This window comes from Eulemur rufifrons, chromosome 7, assembly GCF_041146395.1.
Source record: "Eulemur rufifrons isolate Redbay chromosome 7, OSU_ERuf_1, whole genome shotgun sequence".
Classification (NCBI taxonomy): domain Eukaryota; kingdom Metazoa; phylum Chordata; class Mammalia; order Primates; family Lemuridae; genus Eulemur; species Eulemur rufifrons.
The window spans coordinates 125220889-125239669 of record NC_090989.1 but is presented as its reverse complement, the minus strand read 5'-3'; the positions used below and the strand labels follow the sequence as shown (position 1 = coordinate 125239669).

Below are 18781 nucleotides of genomic sequence, written 5' to 3'. Positions count from 1 at the left end.
TATAAATGGTTCTAAAACGTGTGAAAATATTCTCAGTCTCATTCACTATAAGAGAAATGCAAATTAAAGCCACACTGAAATACCATTTTTTACCTATCAGATGGGCAAAATTCAGAAGGTCCAAACAGACTGTTGGTGAAAGTGTATGGAGGCCAGGCGCAGTGGCTCACGCCTGTAATCCTAGCACTCTGGGAGGCCGAGGTGGGAGGATTGCTTGAGCTCAGGAGTTCGAGACCAGCCTGAGCAAGAGCGAGACCCCCGTCTCTACTAAAAATAGAAAGAAATGATCTGGATAGCTAAAAATACATATAAAAAAATTAGCTGGGCATGGTGGCACATGCCTGTAGTCCCAGCTACTCGGGAGGCTGAGGCAGAAGGATTGCTTGAGCCCAGGAGTTTGAGGTTGCTGTGAGTTAGACTGATGCCATGACACTCTAGCCTGGGCAACAGAGTGAGACTCTGTCTCAAAAAAAAAAAAAAGTGTGTGGACACTGACACTCCTGCCTATTGCTCTTGTGAGGGAATGTGGATCGAAGGAGGCTTTGTGAAGATGAATTGGGCAACGCGTGTAAAAATTACAAATGCACATACTTTTTGACCTACCATTTTTATTTCTAGGAATTCATCCAATGGACACACCAACATACACAAAGATGCATGTGGAAGGTTATTTTATTACGTAGTTTGCATCAGCAAATGTTTGGAAATCACCCAAATGTAGGGGGCAGAGTGAACAAGTTATGGTTCTTCCAAATGAAGGCCATAGAAAAGTATATGGATGCATTAATGTAGTTTCACAGAATAATCTCTTAGAAAAACTGTTAAGAAACCAAGAGGAATACCATAGGTATAATATAATATTAATATTATAAGTAACCCTTTGAGTAAGAGGGGGAAATATTATACCTACTTATTTGCTTGGATATGCATAAAATATTCCTAGAAGTATACATGGGAAACTAAGTAATTGATTGATAATAAATAATTGGAACTGGGTGGCTGGGGGAGGGGTGAGAGAGAGTTTTCATGTATTCTTGTTCATACCTTTAAATTTTGAGTCACATGCCTATTCTAAACAATTAAGCACAATACCATCTGTACATAACAAAGCACCGCCTTTTGTCTAGAACACAAGATGGACTTCTTCTGCCTTTAAAAATCTATTAGATCCAAAGCAGCATGGGGAATTGAGATCTAAGATAATTTCCAGAATGGTAGAATCACACAATTATAGTACTGCAAAAAGGCTAAGGTTCATCTTGCCAACTTCTCAATTTAGAAGCTCTATCGCTTAATTGAGTCCAAAGGGGTCACCCCTAGGTTCCCCAATTTCTGGAATCCAAGGATTTGAGTGACTCAGTGAGACAAATGGGTAGAGATGCCCATCTGTGCCAGTGGGCAGCCAGAGGGCTCCTAGTAACCCAGCTTCCCTCCTCCCCACCTGTTGTGGACCCTCGGACAACAGATACTGGAGGTGGGGGTAGGGAGGAGAGATATTGATGGGGGTGGTCCGGGGAAAGGGATAAGTGAACCAGGTGGTTTTGAATTACAAGTGCCCATAGAGCTAAACTGTCACCATGGAAAAATGAAGGCATGGAAACATAGCGGCTGGAAACACAGGGTCTTTCCACTCAGCCACAGTTGTCAACGGGTGTTGGAAATAACCCACCCTTTGGGCTCGATGCAGCTGGAGGGTTTTGTCTCTGACTTATGGCCAGATCTCCCAAATAATTCAACAAACTTGGCCTCCCCTGTCAAGCACTAGCAGAAGATTTAATAGCACTGGCTGATTTATGCTGGCCGCTGTAATCAAATTCAGAGCCAAGGCTCAGCCAGCCACGGGGAGGTTTCTTTATGTTCCCTTGACTCCTAATAGCATTGTCTCCTCCTTCCTCTCTACTTACCACATGCCATTTGGTCAAATTAGAACTTGAACTCAAAAAGCAGATGCCTTTCTTTAGATAAGGTCCAAAATATTTCCTTTGTGGGAGGAAAAGGGGATGGGTTTGTTTCTTTGAATCTATGTGTGCTATAGATCTATAAATCTATTTATATGATTTATATAAAATAATGATTTATATAAAATATATGATTTATATAAAATAATGACAAATAAGATGATTGATTTTCTTTCATCCTTGCAGTGCAGGCAGACTTTTCCTCCTCAAGGCATCTCTTTGGGGTGGGGTGGGGGCAGAAGAGAATGCCCTTTGAGGAGATTCAGTGACCTATCAAGGTCTCATAGTGAGTGGCTGCAGGCTTCTTCAGGCCACGCTGATGCCTTAGCTCCAAGCAGCTCCAGGAGCCCCTAGATACTGGCCAAAAAGGGCATTGGGCTGACCTACTCCCAACTCTAACCCATGTGGAGATATCTTCTGGTTTTCTGTTGCATGCTTAACATTTTTTAATTTTATTTTTTATTATGAACAATTTCAAACATTCAAAAAAGTGAAAAGAACTGTTCAGGGAATATGAATATGCCCACTCTTATGGGCTGAATTGTGTCTCCCCAAAATTCATATGGTGAAGCCCTAATAATACCCAGTCCTTAGAGTGTAACTATATTTTGAGATGGAGTCTTCATAGAGGTGATTAAGTTAAAATGAGGCCATTAGGGTAGGCCCTAATTTAATCTGATTGATGCTCTTATAAGAAGAGAAAATTTGTACAAAGAGACACCAGAGATGTGTGCACAGAGGAAAGGCCATGTGAGGACACAACAAGAAGGTGGCCATCCACAAGCCAAAGCTAACGCCTTGACTTTGGACTTCTAGCTTCCATTCCTGTGAGAAGTATATTTCTGTTGTTTAAGCCACCTAATCTGTACTCCAGGTAACTGAATCTCCAGTACTTTGTCACTGCAGCCCTAGCAGAGTAATACACCCACCACATAGATTCTGCATTGATTATCCTTTTACTGCATTTACTCTATCATGTATCTGTTTACCCATCCATTTTATTTCTTGGTGGATTTCAAAGTTAGTTTCAGATCCGTTGCCCACTTTGAGGAGCAGAATAGGGAAGATAAATGCATGTTGATTGAAGGCCACCAACATACTTGATTGAACCCTCTCTGTGGTCAGGATAGCCAGAGAGGCAGCCAGAATGGTGTGCTCGTGGGAGTTTACAAACCAGGAAACTGAAACCCAGAGACGAATAATTGTAAGGTTTGGTTAGAAAGACATGACTCTGAGCATTGATAAACAACTCTAACCCTCGCTGGTGGAGGCAATACCTCTGGCTCCTTTGGGTGCCATTTCTTCTGAGGCTTCCTGCTCATTCTCTAGGTGCTCGTGGTGGAAAGAGGTCACCACTTTGTGCTGGTAACTGAATCTCCGGAGGTCTCCAGAGTCAGACATCTGGATACAGTCCTGGCCTACTTACCTCCTGATTGTGTGTGATTTTTAGGTGCATCCCTTAATCTCTCTGAGCCTTGTCTGAAAATGAGGATAATACTAATTCATACCTTGTGGTATTGCTGTGGAGATCAAAGAAGGATTGAATGGAGAACATCAGGGAATGTTCCCCATTGCTGGCGCCTTACTACTGTGTTGAGGCCAAAGGCGGGAAATGAGGAATTTGATCAGATATCAAGGGTGATCGGATATCAAGGGTAAAGGAGTCTTTCTAAACTGACTTATCAGTTTAGAATTAGGATTATAGCAAGAATAGGGTTCTTACTATAACTGGATTCTGCTTAGAGGGACACGGAAGCCCACAGCTGAGGCCTAATCAGGAGGAGGGCTCAGAGGAGCCTGACTAAAGTTTAGTCAAGGAGAGAATCGTTGTCAGTGGGAAAGTAGAACCCAGGGCCTCCTACCTGCTCCTCTGCCCACCAAGGTTTTGGGGTGGAGCAGCAGACGCGAAGTGCCCCCGGGCTGATGGGGTCCTAGGCTCTGCCCCAAACATGTGGATGTCTTTGCCTCACACGAGTACTCTGGATCCCTGGGAAGGGTGTCTGAGTTATCTAAGCCACGAAACCTCTCTGTGCGGTAGTGGCAGGAGACACAGAAAGAGGAAGATGCAAAGCAGAACCCACTTTGGCTTCCTTGCCAGGGAGCAGGCAGGCCTGTGTGTGGCAGCAGCGGGGTCAGGAACGTCTGGAACAGAGCCCAGGAGGCCATATTCCAGAAGTGGTCTCTGGACTGGTTGATAAATCCCAGAGCTGCAATTAAGACAAAATACTGTGAATATGACACCCGCTGACAGCTTCAGGAAGGCCCCGGAAACTTTTATTATGAATTAGATTTTGCAGGCAGCTCTGCTGTGATAAGCCTGTGCTGTGGCCAAGGTAACTGAGGGAATTTGAGGGCAAAGATGCTCACCAGTGGGGGACAGGGAAGATCCTCCCTCCTTGTCCAGGCCCCTTACGAAGGACCATTTATGTGTCAGGAATTCCAGCCCCTGGTAGAAGCCAAAGCTGGAAAGGGCTTAGAACTCATCAAGGCCCAGAGGGAAAAGAAGTCGTCCAAGGTCACACAGCAAGTCACTGCCAGGGCTAGAGACAGGGTTCCTAATCCCAGGATGGCACACCTGTCTGAAGGGAGTTAAAAGTAGCTGAGCATACATCCCGGCATTTGACTTAAGGAAATTCAACTATCAGTGCTTGGAAAGACAGAGACAAAGCCAGAGAGTGAGACAAAGTTAGAGATAGTGAGTCACAGAGACAGAGAAAGTAAGACTGAGACAGAAGAGGGAGCAGCAGAAGGAGGGAAACACAGAGAAGAGCGAGACAGAAGAAGACATTCATGAACCTAAATCACTAGGCGCAAAATAGAGCTTCAAGCACCTGCAGAGTTGGACAGGACCCCAGTGATCATCCAATCCAGCCACCTTCATTTTTACAATAATGAAACAAGGTACAACTGAGTGTTTTTACATTTGAAAACTGTTTTAGAAAAAGTTTGATGCCACGTGGGAAAAAAAAATGCTTTTGGTGTGAAAGTGGCGAAAGTTCCATCTCCAAGGATTTCTGAAATGAAGTTTGAAAATTGATGATCTGTAGGAATATGACCCAGAACAGGGAAATTTGGGGAAACATAATGCAGATGATATTTCTGCAACTGTCTAGAACTCAGGACTGCGCAATCTCTGTCCTTATTGCTGTTGTGGTTTCAAGAAGGACAAAGGGGAATTCCCCAGAGAAGTACCAAGGCCCAGAGCCTAAGCTTTCCCTCCCACTCCTCCCATCTTGGTACCAGCAAATTTTCTCTGCTTTCAAGGCTCAGCTCAAATGCTACCTCTTCTAGGAAGCCTTCCCTGATTTCTCACTTGGACCCCCCCCTTCCCCTCAACTAGAACCCATTCTTCCTCCTGTAAATCCTTCCAGACATCCCATGTTAGCCATTCCTGTTTTCTCCACCTTATACAATAGTTATCCAAGAATATGTCAATAAAAGAGCCCGATTTTGTGCCAAGAACTCCACAAATTGTAGCTTAATTCTCACAATAAACTAGCAAGGTAGGTTTTGCTATACCCACTTTACAGATAAGGAAGGTGACAGAGAGAATGAATAACTTTCTCAAGGTCACACAGCTAATAAGTGAAAAAACCAGGACTCCAGGGTCGGTATTCTTTTTTTAGTTTTATTTTTTCGAGACAGTCTCTCTCTGTTGCCTAGGCTGGAGTGCTGTGGCGTCAGCCTAGCTCACAGCAACCTCAAACTCCTGGGCTCAGGTGATCCTCCTGCCTTAGCCTCCTGAGTAGCTGGAACTACAGGCGCGCCTGGCTAATTTTTTCTACTTTTAGATGCCCAGCTAATTTTTTCTGTTTTTAGAAGAGATGGGGTCTTGCTCTTGCTGAGGCCGGTCTTGAACTCCTGACCTCAAGCAATCCTCCTGCCTCAGCCTCCCAGAGTGCTAGGATTATAGGCGTGAGCCACTGCACCCGGCCAAGGGTTGATATTCTTTCCATGACACTGAATAACACATTCTGAGGGCAGGAATTGTGTCTAGTCATTGTATCTTGCACAATTTGGTACTCACTGTGTGTGTTTCTGAATGAATAAAACAGTGAATAAATGAATAAAAGAAGTGTCTTTTCTTTTGAAGGCTATAGTGCAGGGATCAGCAAACTACAGCCTGCAGGTCAAATCCAGTCTGCCTCCTATTTTTGTGAATGAAGTTTTACTGGAATAGAGCCGCATTCATTCCTTTATGTATTGCATATGGCTGCTTTCATGTACAATGGCAAAGTTAAGTTGTAGCAGAGAACATGTGACCTACGAAGCCTAAATATTGACTATCTGGCCCTGGAGTTTGCTAATTCGTGCTATAGTGTGTGGTTTTTACCAAGTTGGTTAAAACAATAGTGCTTATTGCTAAGTACTAATAATCTTGTCTTTTATAATCTAGAATATTGTGTGTGTCCATGCTCATGCACTGAGTATACCTATAAGGTACAGATTTCAGTGTGTATCTGGTATATGCCACTTTATTATTTTGTAGGCAGACTTTGTCCAGAAAGGTTTGCCCACATGCCATTTTTTTGTTTGTTTGTGTTGTTGCTATTTTAATTAAGTTTAGCTTTGTCGGCAGTACCTTGGCACAGACGTAGTGAGAGCTGAGTCCCCTGACCACGAAGGTCTTCTCTGAAGCAGAAGAGGGCAGATTCCCCTTGGACAGTCTCGGTGGGGGGTTGACTTTGAGGCTTGCCAGAGCAGTATTGACGAGGCAGTTTTTGAGCCAAATGAAAAGCAGCCTGTTTGACCAATTGCACTCCGTTTCTTCTCGGCTTGCAGGGGGATCAGTATCCCTGCGCTCCCAATCTTGCATCCTCCCCTCAGCCAAAGGCACTCTTGTCCTCTAAGCCTCCCCTAGAGCAGCCAGAGCAGGGCTGCCTCCCCCTTCCTGCTCCTAGGAGCTCAGGACTGGTCCCTGGACCCCTGGCATCTGGGGCAGAAGCAACATCAAAGCAGGGATTGGCTGACTCCTACCCCAAATGCCAAGCAGGCCAGGCACTGGGAGCACTTGGGGGCGTGACAAATCTCAGCCTGTCTCCAGCTTGTGTTCCCTGGCCAGTCCGCCTTGGGCTTTGCCTCACGATGACAGACCCATCATTCAGCCTTACTCATACGCTCATCATTTCAGGACTGCTCTGTTACTCAGCCTGCTGCTTAGGTGAGTTGTGTGTGTGTGTGTGCATGCTCCCATTGTTTGGAAAAAAGACTCTTGGAAAGCAGACTTGTTCAGGGAGCAGGCTTTAAATTTTAAAATTCTCAGCCAGTGTTGGAATTACAATACAAAGGGGTTTCAAGGTGGAGTTGGTGGGGACCTGGTGTACATGCTCGTGTGTACTCTTACGTGTGCCTCTCTGTGACCTTGACTTCAGTCTGGCAGGCTGGCAGCTGCAGCTCCCTTGGCTTTGAAGTAAAATCTTGATCTGTAGTCCGGGGTCCCGTGGCATCAGTTGGCAAAGACACTCCCCCTCACCCTCCAAGTGGTCTGGCTTAGGCAGTGTGGCTCAGAAGCACAGCCACCAAACTGCCAAGTTGTTTTCTTTGTAGGCTGTGTCCTCTCCCACTCAGGGGCAAACTGCAGATGGCAAACTTCTACCATGGTCTTTCGGAGAAGTTCAGATTAACTTTCAACTTTTAGGATCAGAATTTGTTTTTCAAAGTTTGTGTGGGGGTTGAAGGAAATTCATAGGGTGCAGCCTTCTCCGGAATCTGTGAATTGGGGAAAACTTGGGGCAAATTGCAGCCAGTTAATGAGAGTTTATTGTAGCTGAGATGCCCAACTCCCAGTCAGAGCACTGAGAGCTGCCAGGGAGTATGTGCCTTTGGCCATCTCGCCACCGTGAGTCTCTTTCTAGTGCAAGTTCCCACAGGCAGGGAAAGGCCCCAGATCAGGAGGAGGAAGTAAAACATTGACTAGTTCACCAACTGGACAAGCAGGTGCAGAACAGTTAGCATATGGCTGCACTTGTAATTGTCCAACCTGCTAAGGCAGCGTGCTTATGTCACGTCTTTCCTATGGTGACTTCTAATGACACATTTGCTGGATTTGCGGGGGGCTGCTTGATGCAAAAACAGGAGGCAGAAATGGAAAAGGCTGTCTTCAGTAACCTAGTGCTGGGCTGTGAGTGGGGAGATGAAGACGGACACAGTGGTGATTCTGGTGTCAGATTTATTTGAAAAAGGACTCTGCAGATGGCTTGGGCAAAACCCCTTGTGGTACAGATGAGGAAACTAAGTCCCAGATTGAGGAAGTGAGTTGTACCAGGTCACATGACCACTTGTGCCCAGACTTATACTCTCTGCTCCAGGTCCATATCTTTCCAAGAGTAATTTGGAGTGAATCACTTTCCAAGGATGAGCCTCAGTTTCTCAAAATGAAACAGGAGAAAAGTCTCCTTTTCAAGAGTAGGTATTGAGTCTGACAGGTAAAACCAGCATCAACAACAGCAAAAAAATCCCAAACACTTGCCAAAAGGCTGCATTAAACAATAACCCATACTTTGGCGATGCAGTGGCCACATACAATATGACTTTGATGCCTTTAAGTCAGGGCAAACGGTGCTGAAATTCCGTGATAGTTAGCGTTTCCAAGGCAGCTGCCTGGGGCTGAGCCACGGGTGTGCCTGGGCTTCTGCAGGCTCTGTGTACACACACACACACACACACACACACACACACGATTGTTTTCATTACAACAGAGCCTTCTGGGGCTTTTCCAGACTGGACCCTGAGCTCAGACACGATTCCACAGAGACAGCACGGCCCTGAAGACGCACAGTCCACTCGGGTGACACCGAAATAGACATGTGAAGTCCTGGCTTAGTTGACTGGGCGGGAGGAGGGTGGGGGAAGCTGCTCCCAAACACGTCCACCTGATGGAAATATCCTCAGCTGGAATGAGCTGTAAATAAATTAGACTGCTAAAAACAAACAGCTCCAGGGAGTTGGGGGAGGGGCAGAAATAGATGGCCTTCACCTGCTGGAAGTGAAGTGGGTCAAGGGGAAGGGTGAGGAGGAATGGGGTGGGGAGTGAACAATGCAGATGCCTCCGCAGGGAAAGCAACCGATAATCTGTGGTCACTGGAGAGGTCTCCTGTTTCCAGGAAGAAATGAGAGAAGTTATTGCTTTGAATGATGCAAGGTCGTTCACCAGTGGAAGGCCACACAGGGTGCTGGGTAAAGGAAGGCATCAGAGGCCATATATGGTCTGGAAAAATCATGGTGATGGGTGCAAATTAGCCGTGCGGACCTGCCAGCCTCCCAGGTGTTCCTGGCTGGGAGAGGCTTTGTGGGAGCTGCCCGCTGAGGCAAAAGAGAAGGAGGCAAAGGAGAAACTGCAGCCAGCGGACCTTAAAAAGGTTCCAGGGTTGGTGGGAGCCTGCCAGCCTTCTCCACTGCCCAAGGTTGAGTGGAACAACTGAAGCTGCACACTCTTAGGTACTCCACACTCTAGGAAAGAAACTTGAAGAGGAATACGCTGATGTTAACATCAAATTCTAGAATGATATAGCTATACTATCTTACCACCGAGAAAGACAAAAGCAGCCATGACAGCTGGAGCTGACCCGACACTCACAGCTCAGCATGGTCTTCTCCTGCAGCACAGAATCAATGTCACAGAACACCAACATCAGACAGAGCCACCTGTGACTTTGATGGATCAGGACGAAAAAAGAATTACTGTAATCATAAGTGAACACAGACCAAAACAAGACTATTGTCCAACCCCTAAAATGACCAAATATTTTCCTATCCTTGCTAATAGGAGTGATTGCTGCTTTTTTTGTTTTTAAACTGGTCGCTGCTTTGGTCTGGCTTTGTTCTCTTCTAGATAAGAATTAAGACACCCAATTATAGAATAGCCCTTGCTTCCTGATAGCAATCCAGAGCGAAGCCACACTTTCCTTCCTCCTAGTGTCTCTGAAAATCACATAGCAAAAGCCCCCATCCGAAAATAATTCCTTTCTAACACTGTCTTACTAAAAGGCCCCACAGACGCTCCTGGTGTGTGTTCTGCCTAGTCGCAGCGAGTCAGCAAACCCTACTTGATTCAACTGCAGGTGTGTTCCTGTGGTCTTTGGCTGTAGCACTGATGCTGTAGTCTCCAGTAGCGGTCATAGGACCCCCTCCCCACCTTCTTAGCTCCCCACTTTCCTTTCTACCCACATGCAGTCGTAGTGTAGAGTTCAAGATGAGGGGCTCCGGAACCAGACGGCCTGGCTCCGTCACTGGCTAGCTATGTGGCTTTGGGAAAATTGCTTAACCTCTTTGTCTCTGTTAACTGATCTGTAAAATGGGGATGATGATAACAGTACTTAGCTCTCAGGGTTGCTGTCAGGAGTAGGTGAATTTATATGTGTGAGCTATTTAAATGGTGCCTTGCATGTGGAGTTTGTCATTAATAATATTAATTCTGCAAACATTTGTAGAGTGCCTAGTGTATACCAGGTACAGTGATAGACCCTGGGGATAAAAACTGGCTCCTCCCAGGAAGCACAATTTAGTCAGGGAGATTCAAGGAAACAGTTTTTCCCCGTAGAAAAGAGATAACAGGTCTCAACCCAGAGAAAAACACAGCAGGGCCACTCAACCTTGTCCTGGGAAGTCAAGGAAAACTTCCTGGTGGAGGCGGCACCTGAACAGTTCTTGATGAATAAGTAAGAGTGACCAGGGCTAGGCTGCACTGGGGCTGACACAAGTGGCCGTACAACCTGGTTACTTCTGGGGAGCACCCAGCACTTACTTGCCTGGTGCCTGAGGCAGGTTCTGGAGCACTGGGTGCAGACAGTAGGCAGACACTGTTCCCTGGGAGATAATACAGAAAACTGGGATCAGAGCGGAGAGCACATGGTGGTCAACTTGCTGTTCTGTGTGGTCAGACGTTCTGTGAAGGGGTGCAGGTGAGAGTACCATTGTGAAACCAAAACTGGGAGCTGAACAATCACGGGTTTGGGCAATTATGGATATTGCTGCTGTGAACATTCTAGTACATGAATTTTAGTGAAAATACACCCACTTACCTGTTAGTAAATCCCTAGAGTGGAATTGCTGGGCTATAGTGTATGTCTATGGTCAGCTTTAATAGAAAATATCAAGCAATTTCCAAAGAGGTTGTTATCAATTTACGTTCTCACCAGCCAAAATTTGATAGTTCTGGTTGTTCCACGTTCTTGCCACATTTGTTATGGTCTGTCCTTTTCATTTTAGCCTTTCTGGTGGGTGTGTAGTGATATCAACCCAACAAACATCAGCGATGTTCAGCAGAATGGATAAGTAGACATAGTCGCACAGTGGAACTCTGATCAGTTGTAACAGCTGCACACACAGCCTGGGTGATGCCCACAGGCACTATGCTGAGTGAGAGAAGCCAAAGACAGGCATTCGTGTTTTATGGTTTCATTTACATAAAGTTCAAAATTAGGCAAAATGAATTCCTGGTGTTTGAATTTAGGATGGTGGCAGGGTGGAGGGGGAATGCAAAGATTGGAGATTAAGGGGGCTTCTGGGTTTGGGGGAGTTCTGTTTGTCAGTCTGGTGCTGGTTTCTCTTGGGCTGTAACGCATCTGTGTGCTTGTTGTAAGCATACTCCAACATGGCACATGTGCTAACATGGAACACAGGCGAGACTCCACAGGAAAATAAAGCTATAAAGGGGCAGGGCCTTCCCTTCGTCTCCTCACACTTGGGACTAGGCCACCCATATACTGAGGCATTACACTGTGACTCTCCACTGAGTTGGCTGACACTCAAATGTGTGTAGAGTCTAGAGTCAATATGTGTGTTTTAAGTGGTGAGTCTGGGTCTCCTGTAATTAATGAATTTGATTGATTCTGCCTCCCTGTCTAAACAATTTCCTTCTGAGTACAACATCAAAGTTATTAAGACACACTTCCTTCTCCCCAATGAGGGGCACATTATGAGTCTGAACTTTGCACCCCTTGCCACATCTACAAAGTGACAAGTCAGTATCTGAAGAAGGAGAAACGGACCTTATAATGGTCACAGTGTCCGTAGCATCTGCTCGTTTATTGACCATCTTAATTCAGCAAAGGCAAGGGCAGGGCTATGTCAAGGAACAATCAGGAGGTACGCTCACATCTAACAGGCCAGAAATTAGATTCAGAAGTCTGGGGTGACAGCGTGGGTCTCCCCAGGCACAGCGCGCATGACAGAGGCCTACCACTGACCCCACTAACGAGCAGCAGTTTTCTCTGAACAGCCCTTCCCAGCCTGGATCAGAAGAAGCGTGGTGGCCACAAAGCATGCTGCCTGCCGACGCCCCCGCCACCGCCGCTGTTCCCACCACCCTTCTTCAGGGGGAGCCGCAGTCCGGTGAGTATGTCAGCGCCACCACACAGCCCTCCCAGCTCCCCATACTCAACGTGGGCTCCTCCAGGATCTTTTCTGACAGGCTCAACCCCTGGGATGGATAGTTTGCAGTTTCTGGGGCACGTCCCTCCTTCTCCCGCTGTCTTAAATAAGGGATGGAGGGAGATTCTCCTCAGCAGGGAGCTGGATTTGGCAACATCCCATCTTCTTGAAAACAATGAGATGAATTTATAACTTTCTGGATTCCCATCAGCTGCTCAGATATGGAATTTCCCTTTCTGTTTTTCTTCTCCCCAAGTATTTGAAATTCTATTCCACGGCCTGTGTCTAATGCAGGCCATTTCCGTAAAGTACCTCAGGAAATAGTCCAGTAGCCACACTCAGCTGTGAGAGGGAACAGAATTGGGGAAAAGAGGAAAAGGTGAGGAAACAGATGGGGAAACTGACCTAGAAGACAACAGGCCGGGGCCTTCTGGGGACTTGGGATTCTCAGCTCTTTCCGGAAGCTGTTAGACTTGCACCGTCCAATACAGAACCCACTAGCCATATATATATCAGGCACTTGCAGTGTGGCTAGTTCAAGTTGAGATGTGCTGCTATAAGTGTAAAATATACACCAGATTCTGAATACTTAGTAAGAAAAAAGAATGTCAAATATCTCATTAATAACTTTTTAATATTGAATATATGTTGAAATGATAACATTTGCGGTCTGTTGGGTTAAATAAAATATGCTATGAAAATTAATTTCAGGCCAGGCACGGTGGCTCATACCTGTAATCCTAGCACTCTGGGAGGCTGAGGCGGACGGATCGTTTGAGCTCAGGAGTTCGAGACCAGCCTGAGCAAGAGCGAGACCCCGTCTCTACTAAAAACATAGAAAGAAATTCGCTGGACATCTAAAAATATATATAGAAAAAATTAGCCGGGCATGGTGGCGCATGCCTGTAGTCCCAACTACTCGGGAGGCTGAGGCAGGAGGATTGCCTGAGCCCAGGAGTTTGAGGTTGCTGTGAGCTAGGCTGACGCCACGGCACTCTAGCCTGGGCAACAGAATGAGACTCTGTCTCAAAAAAAAAAAAAAAAAAAATTCATTTCACTTTTTTCCTTTTAACTTTTTAAAAGGTAAAATTGTGGCTACCAGAAAATTTAAAAGTACAATATGGCTCTCACTGGTGGCTCACATTACATTTCTATTGGACAGTGCTGTCCTAGACATTGGATAAAGCCCCTGAAGTGGGCTTCCTGACTCCGTCCAAAGTCTCCATTATGCCTCTGTAATCCACTCAAGCCAGGCACATCTCAAGAGCAGCTGAGAGAACAGAAACTGGTGGCCCAGAATGTCGTCATCTTGGGACACTCATTGGGGAGCCAGGAAACTGCCAGTCTTGGGGACCTGACCCTGGAGCAGGTCTGTGTCCAGTGTGGGGACCCTTCCTCTGTCCCCTAAGTCTGACCTCTATCCCTGTGTTGCTTTGCACTGAAGCTTCTCTCCCCAGACATGAAGAACCTCATCCTGGAACTGGAGACTTCGCCGTCCTCGTGCATGCAAGGCTCGCTCGGCTCCCCCGGGCCTCCCGGCCCCCAGGTTGGTGCACCGTTCAGGCCGTCTTGCTGTCTTCCGTTCAGAGCAGGGAAGCCCACTGGGCAGAGCCTCATAGTGTGTGCCCCTTCACATGTGATGCAGGGCTGTTTTCCTTCTCTTGCTCACCTCCTGCTCCAGAGCCACATGGGTAGAGCACTGACCCCTCTGAGTGAATTCTGGCCCCCCAGACCGGATTCCCTATCTGTGCGATAAGGATTATAATTGCCCCTGCTGTCCTGGATTTCAGGGGGAATCACATGAGATGCCGCCTATGTGGATGGGGTTGTCATTACAGTTATCAGCAAACCCTCCATAACAATGCCCCTATATGATCATTGATCCCCCCTGTGGGCCCAGAGGTGTGGCATTCAGTGCTGGAAAGTGGGGGCAAAGAGGAACTTGTCACCCTGAGTTTCACTGGGCCCCCAGATACTGCTACCAAGCAGCCCACCCCTCCCCACAAAAGTTAAAGGGAAGAGTGAGGAACAGGCAAAATGCTAGAGAAAGAACTTTATTTTTTTTATTTTTTATTTTTAGAGAAAGGACTTTCTAAACAAACAACAGAGTGCCCTCCAGAGACCCCACCTTACAGACTCCTGGCTCCTCTGGCCCACCTCTGAGAGGGGCTCCATCGATGAGGGACATCCCTGGCCTGGGGCTCTGGGCCTCCATGGGGAGGAGGAAGAGGGTGTAAGGAGCAGTCAGTTCCCCAAGTGCCTTCCCATGCAGGGGGCACAGAAATTATGTCACTCCCCCGGGTAAACCCTCCTGTGGCTTCCCGTCACAGGAAGACTAAGAGCCAAACTCCTAACCCTGGATTACAAAGCTCCACGAGAGGGGACTCCAGCCTGCACCTCCCACATCATCTCACACCACCTCCGTCATCCTCTCCACTCAGCCACAGTGACCATCGCTTGGTCTTCAAATACTCCAGGCCTGCTTCGGCCTTAGGGCAATTGCGCTTGCAGTTCCTGCAGTTTGAGATGTTCTTCACTCTGGTTTTTATCATGGCCAGCTCCTTTGGATACTCAGGACTCAGTTTACATTTCTTCCTCAACCACCCTGTCTAAAGTAGTCCCCACCCCAAACACCACCAATCACTGTCTGTCGGTGACAATATCTATTTTAATTCTCTGCACAGTTTTCCATCCTGTTGCAGTTCTCTCTCTCTTTCTTTCATTCCTGGTCTCTTGATCTCCCCTCTGTAAAATGTTACTCAGTAGCAGGGGTTGGTACACTATACTTGTGGATCAAATCCTGCAGCAGCCTGTTTTAAACTTTAAAGTCTTATTGTCTGTGGCTACTTTTGCACTACAAGGGCAGAGTTGACTAGTTGTGACAGACACCAAATATGGCCCACAAAGCCTAAGATACTTGCTATCTGGCCTTTTACAGAAGAAGTTTACTGACCCCTGGTCTGTGGGAACGGGGACACTGTCCATCTTGCTCACTACCGTTCCAGTCTCCAACAGTGCATGATTCTTCATATAGATTTGTTGACTGCAAGAAAGAAAACAGGACTCTGAACCTAGAGTTGGCCAGAAGCTGCCACAGAGGGGCTGGGAAATGTGCAGAAAGGCAAGATGGAAATCCTTTAAGGTGCATTTCTATCTTCCCACCTTCAGCAGTCTACTCTGACAGATCTTGGGCACGTGGGAACCCACAGAATATGGGAAGGAAAAGGGGGATGCTCTGCTGATCTCAGAACAGTAGCTCTCCAGTCACGCGTGCACATCTCTAACCTTGTGCAATCCCATTTGAAGCACATGGAGTCTGCACATGGAGACTGCAGCATCTGTGTGGCCACCTCGGTTCCCTGAGCACACAGCATGAATGCTGTCCCTTCTCAAAGTGAGGTCCCTGGACCAGCAACACTGGCATCTTATGGAAGTTGGTTAGGCATGCAGAATCTCATCCCCCTAACTTATTCAATCAGAATCTGCATCTTAACAAGACACCACCCCTCCACTGAGTGAATGGTATAAATCATCTGAACATGGAAGTTTGAGAAGCACTGAGCTAGAGCACAATGGCCTTGTAAAATAGTTCTAGCCCATTTCAAGAAATGGAAAAAACTAAGGCTTGGAGGAATGAAGGGAATGAAATGAACACTCTTGCTCCTCCCCATCCCCAAACAGAAGATGAATACACCAAAGATGGTGGTTCGCAAATTATCTGCAAATTCCAATCCCTTGGGGAGCTTCAGAAATCGCTGATGCTTGTGCCCCTCCCCTGAAGGCTGTTATTTAATTGGTCTGGGATGGGGCCTGGGCTTTGGGATTTTTCAAAGATCCCCAGGAAATTGTAATGTGCTGAGAGGTTTGGGAACTGCTGGCTTTGGGAGGCAGCTGTTTGTCATTTGGACAGGTTTCTAGAAATCCTATTTCAAACAGGCTTTGCATTGTGCAAGTTCACCACCGATCTTAGGGGTGCAGTGGGTGCTTGGGGGTTTTGACAGATTTCCTTTCTGCTGTTCTTAGGAATTTGGACAGCAGCTGACTGAGCATTTCGCAGGTGCATGAGCAGAAAACACTTGCATTCTGGCTGTGGGTGTGCAAAGCTTGGGTACGGTGGGTTCTAGAGTCCCTGAGCTGGGGTCAGTGCCGCTCCTATGGCTGGGCAGTGAGACAAAAATGCACAATTTACTTGCCCGTATTCTTAGCATATTAAAAAAGAAGACTTTTCCTGCTGAAAGAGGGAAGGGGAGAATTATTTGGCACCTGGTACCCACAGATCAACCGTAGGAATTTCTGAGTTGGCTGCTGATGTGTGTAAAACTTAACTTCTCTCTCATCAAGGCCCCAGGGAAGTTTGGTAACAGTAGCTGAAAAGATATGAGAGGTGGCAAAGCCTCCTGTTTTCAGCACATGGAATTTCTTCAAGACTCTTTAGTTGCTCTCACCTAGCACTTGGGATGATTCAGGCAACCAAAAGGTTCCAGGGAGAAAATTAAAATCACAGAGAGTAGATATGTAATCATAGCAGCCCTGGAACCACTGGAAACACGGCTCAGAGAAAGCTAATGAGGAGGAGGAACAGAGAGGAGGGGACTGGGCTGGAGGGCACGAGAGGGGCCTCATGGGTCCCTGCAGCCCTGCATCTGCGTGGGGAACGAGGTTGCTGCTGTAGGAGCCCAGTGCAGCAAGAGCCTCCCCTCTAGTCCTGTCTTGGGCTAATACATACTTTCTTCACTTCTTATCTTGATTGTCTAGGGTCCACCGGGACTTCCTGGCAAGACAGGACCAAAGGGAGAAAAGGTAGGAGCCACTACTTTCTTCAACCCATCTCTCCTTGGTAATTCCAGCCTGTTTTCTGGGAGTGGCACCAAAACTTTTCTGGTTGAGATTTCTAGACATGTGCTAATTCTGCTTTAGTGTGTGAGGATGGGCTCCATGTTGGCTGAGCTGCTGCAGCAGGTGTGGGACACCACTGGTGTATTTTGACTTGGCCACTGATATGGCTGGAGGGCTGTGAGTGGCCAAGCAACCGAGCCTCGTGGACATGCCCAGTCCTCAGCCCTCCCAAGCCCTCTGCTTCCAAAGCAGACTCTCCTTACCTGTCTTTTCGATCCACAGGGGGAGCTTGGCCGACCAGGAAGGAAGGTATGGTCTGTGCTGTTCTGTTGGCGTCATACGGGCAACTGTGCTCCACGTGCGTGTGAGTGTGTGTGCGCTCCTGGGATGGGGACCAGCAGTGCCCTTCAGTGGCCATCACTAAATACCTAGGTGGACAATAATGATGCTGCCATCCCTACGATGACAGTAATAATCTTGCCCTTTCTTCCAAATCCTTTGCTTAGGAGCTGGAGCCTGCTACTGCCAGGCATTCAGACTCCTTCCAGGGGCTGCCAAGCCTGGCCAAATTTCCCCCAGCCTCAGACCATCTCATCAGAGAAACCCTCCAAGGCCTCAACCATCAACACAGAACAACTCTCACTGTCTATTTGATTAAACTGGAATGAAGTGCCAGAGCAGACAGAAACAAATGGCTTTTGCTTTTTGGCCCAGCTGAAATAAATGGGGGTTACTTAAGGTCACAGTGACTCGGAGTGAATCAAATACATGTTATCAAGACTCTCATTAGTGTCAAGAGGGAGTAAATCAGCAGCCTATTATACTTACTGTGGTCAGTGCATACAGCCACTGAATGTCTAGGTCTCAGTGATAGAAGGAGGTGCTAAATCTGGCCAAGAAAGATGTGCATGGCTCCAAATATAAATTACTGTATTTCTCATTAAATATTTTTAGTCATATGGTTTCACTGTTGACAACAGCCTTAAACTAAACAGACCTTTGCAAGGCAAAGTTACAACTCTTTAGGGCACAGCTGAAAACTCTAGCCACGGCACAGCTGAAGTGCTGGGCTAGAAACGGTCCTGGGGTAGTCTCCATGCTCAGACCTAACAAGGACCATGAGTGATTAATGACACCTGCATGGATATGGGAGGCAAAAGTAGAAACCAGTACACATGCCAGCATTTGGCGCCTCTGGTTTAGGGGCTGAGCCCTTCACATCTCTGGCTAACTGTGAAATTAGTCAATGGGTGCAGAGGTCAAGATAGACCCTCAATCCCTGCTCCCACTCTCTCTTGCAGGGCTCCATAGCCTTGGCTTGACAGAGACAGGGACAGCATGTACCATGTGCGAGTGAATAAATTATTAAGGGAGCACTCTGAGGAGGAGCCTGGAAGGGAGTGGGAGAAGCTAGGGGCGGTGGTGTCAGGTGAAGCCCAGCCTCTGCAGCATGATCCCTAGGGGAGCTCGGGACTGTGAGTTGCCCTACAGCTTGTCCTGCCTTGAGGTAAGGGAGCTGGGCTGTTCTCTGCAGGAGGAAGAGGCACATTACTAGGCAGTTCCAATTACCCAAGGACAAACTCCACCTTTGCAGGTCGAAGGAATGAGCTGTTAGC

General features: G+C 47.1%; 1 protein-coding gene across 3 annotated transcripts in view; it reads left to right on the top strand.

The window, feature by feature from the left end:
* The window catches only part of COLQ (collagen like tail subunit of asymmetric acetylcholinesterase), a 62273-nt gene that overhangs the window by 18088 nt on the left and 25404 nt on the right, over positions 1–18781 (top strand). Inside the window, exons 1-5 of one of the 3 annotated variants that reach the window (XM_069475441.1) lie at positions 6773–7119; positions 12178–12290; positions 13774–13875; positions 17085–17129; positions 17448–17474. In XM_069475441.1, the coding sequence (XP_069331542.1) occupies positions 7044–7119; positions 12178–12290; positions 13774–13875; positions 17085–17129; positions 17448–17474 (363 nt within the window). In that variant the 5' untranslated portion in view covers positions 6773–7043. Of the gene's footprint in view, positions 1–6772; positions 7120–12177; positions 12291–13773; positions 13876–17084; positions 17130–17447; positions 17475–18781 lie in introns of those variants that run through there. The other 2 variants (XM_069475440.1, XM_069475442.1) reach the window with 2 other exon arrangements.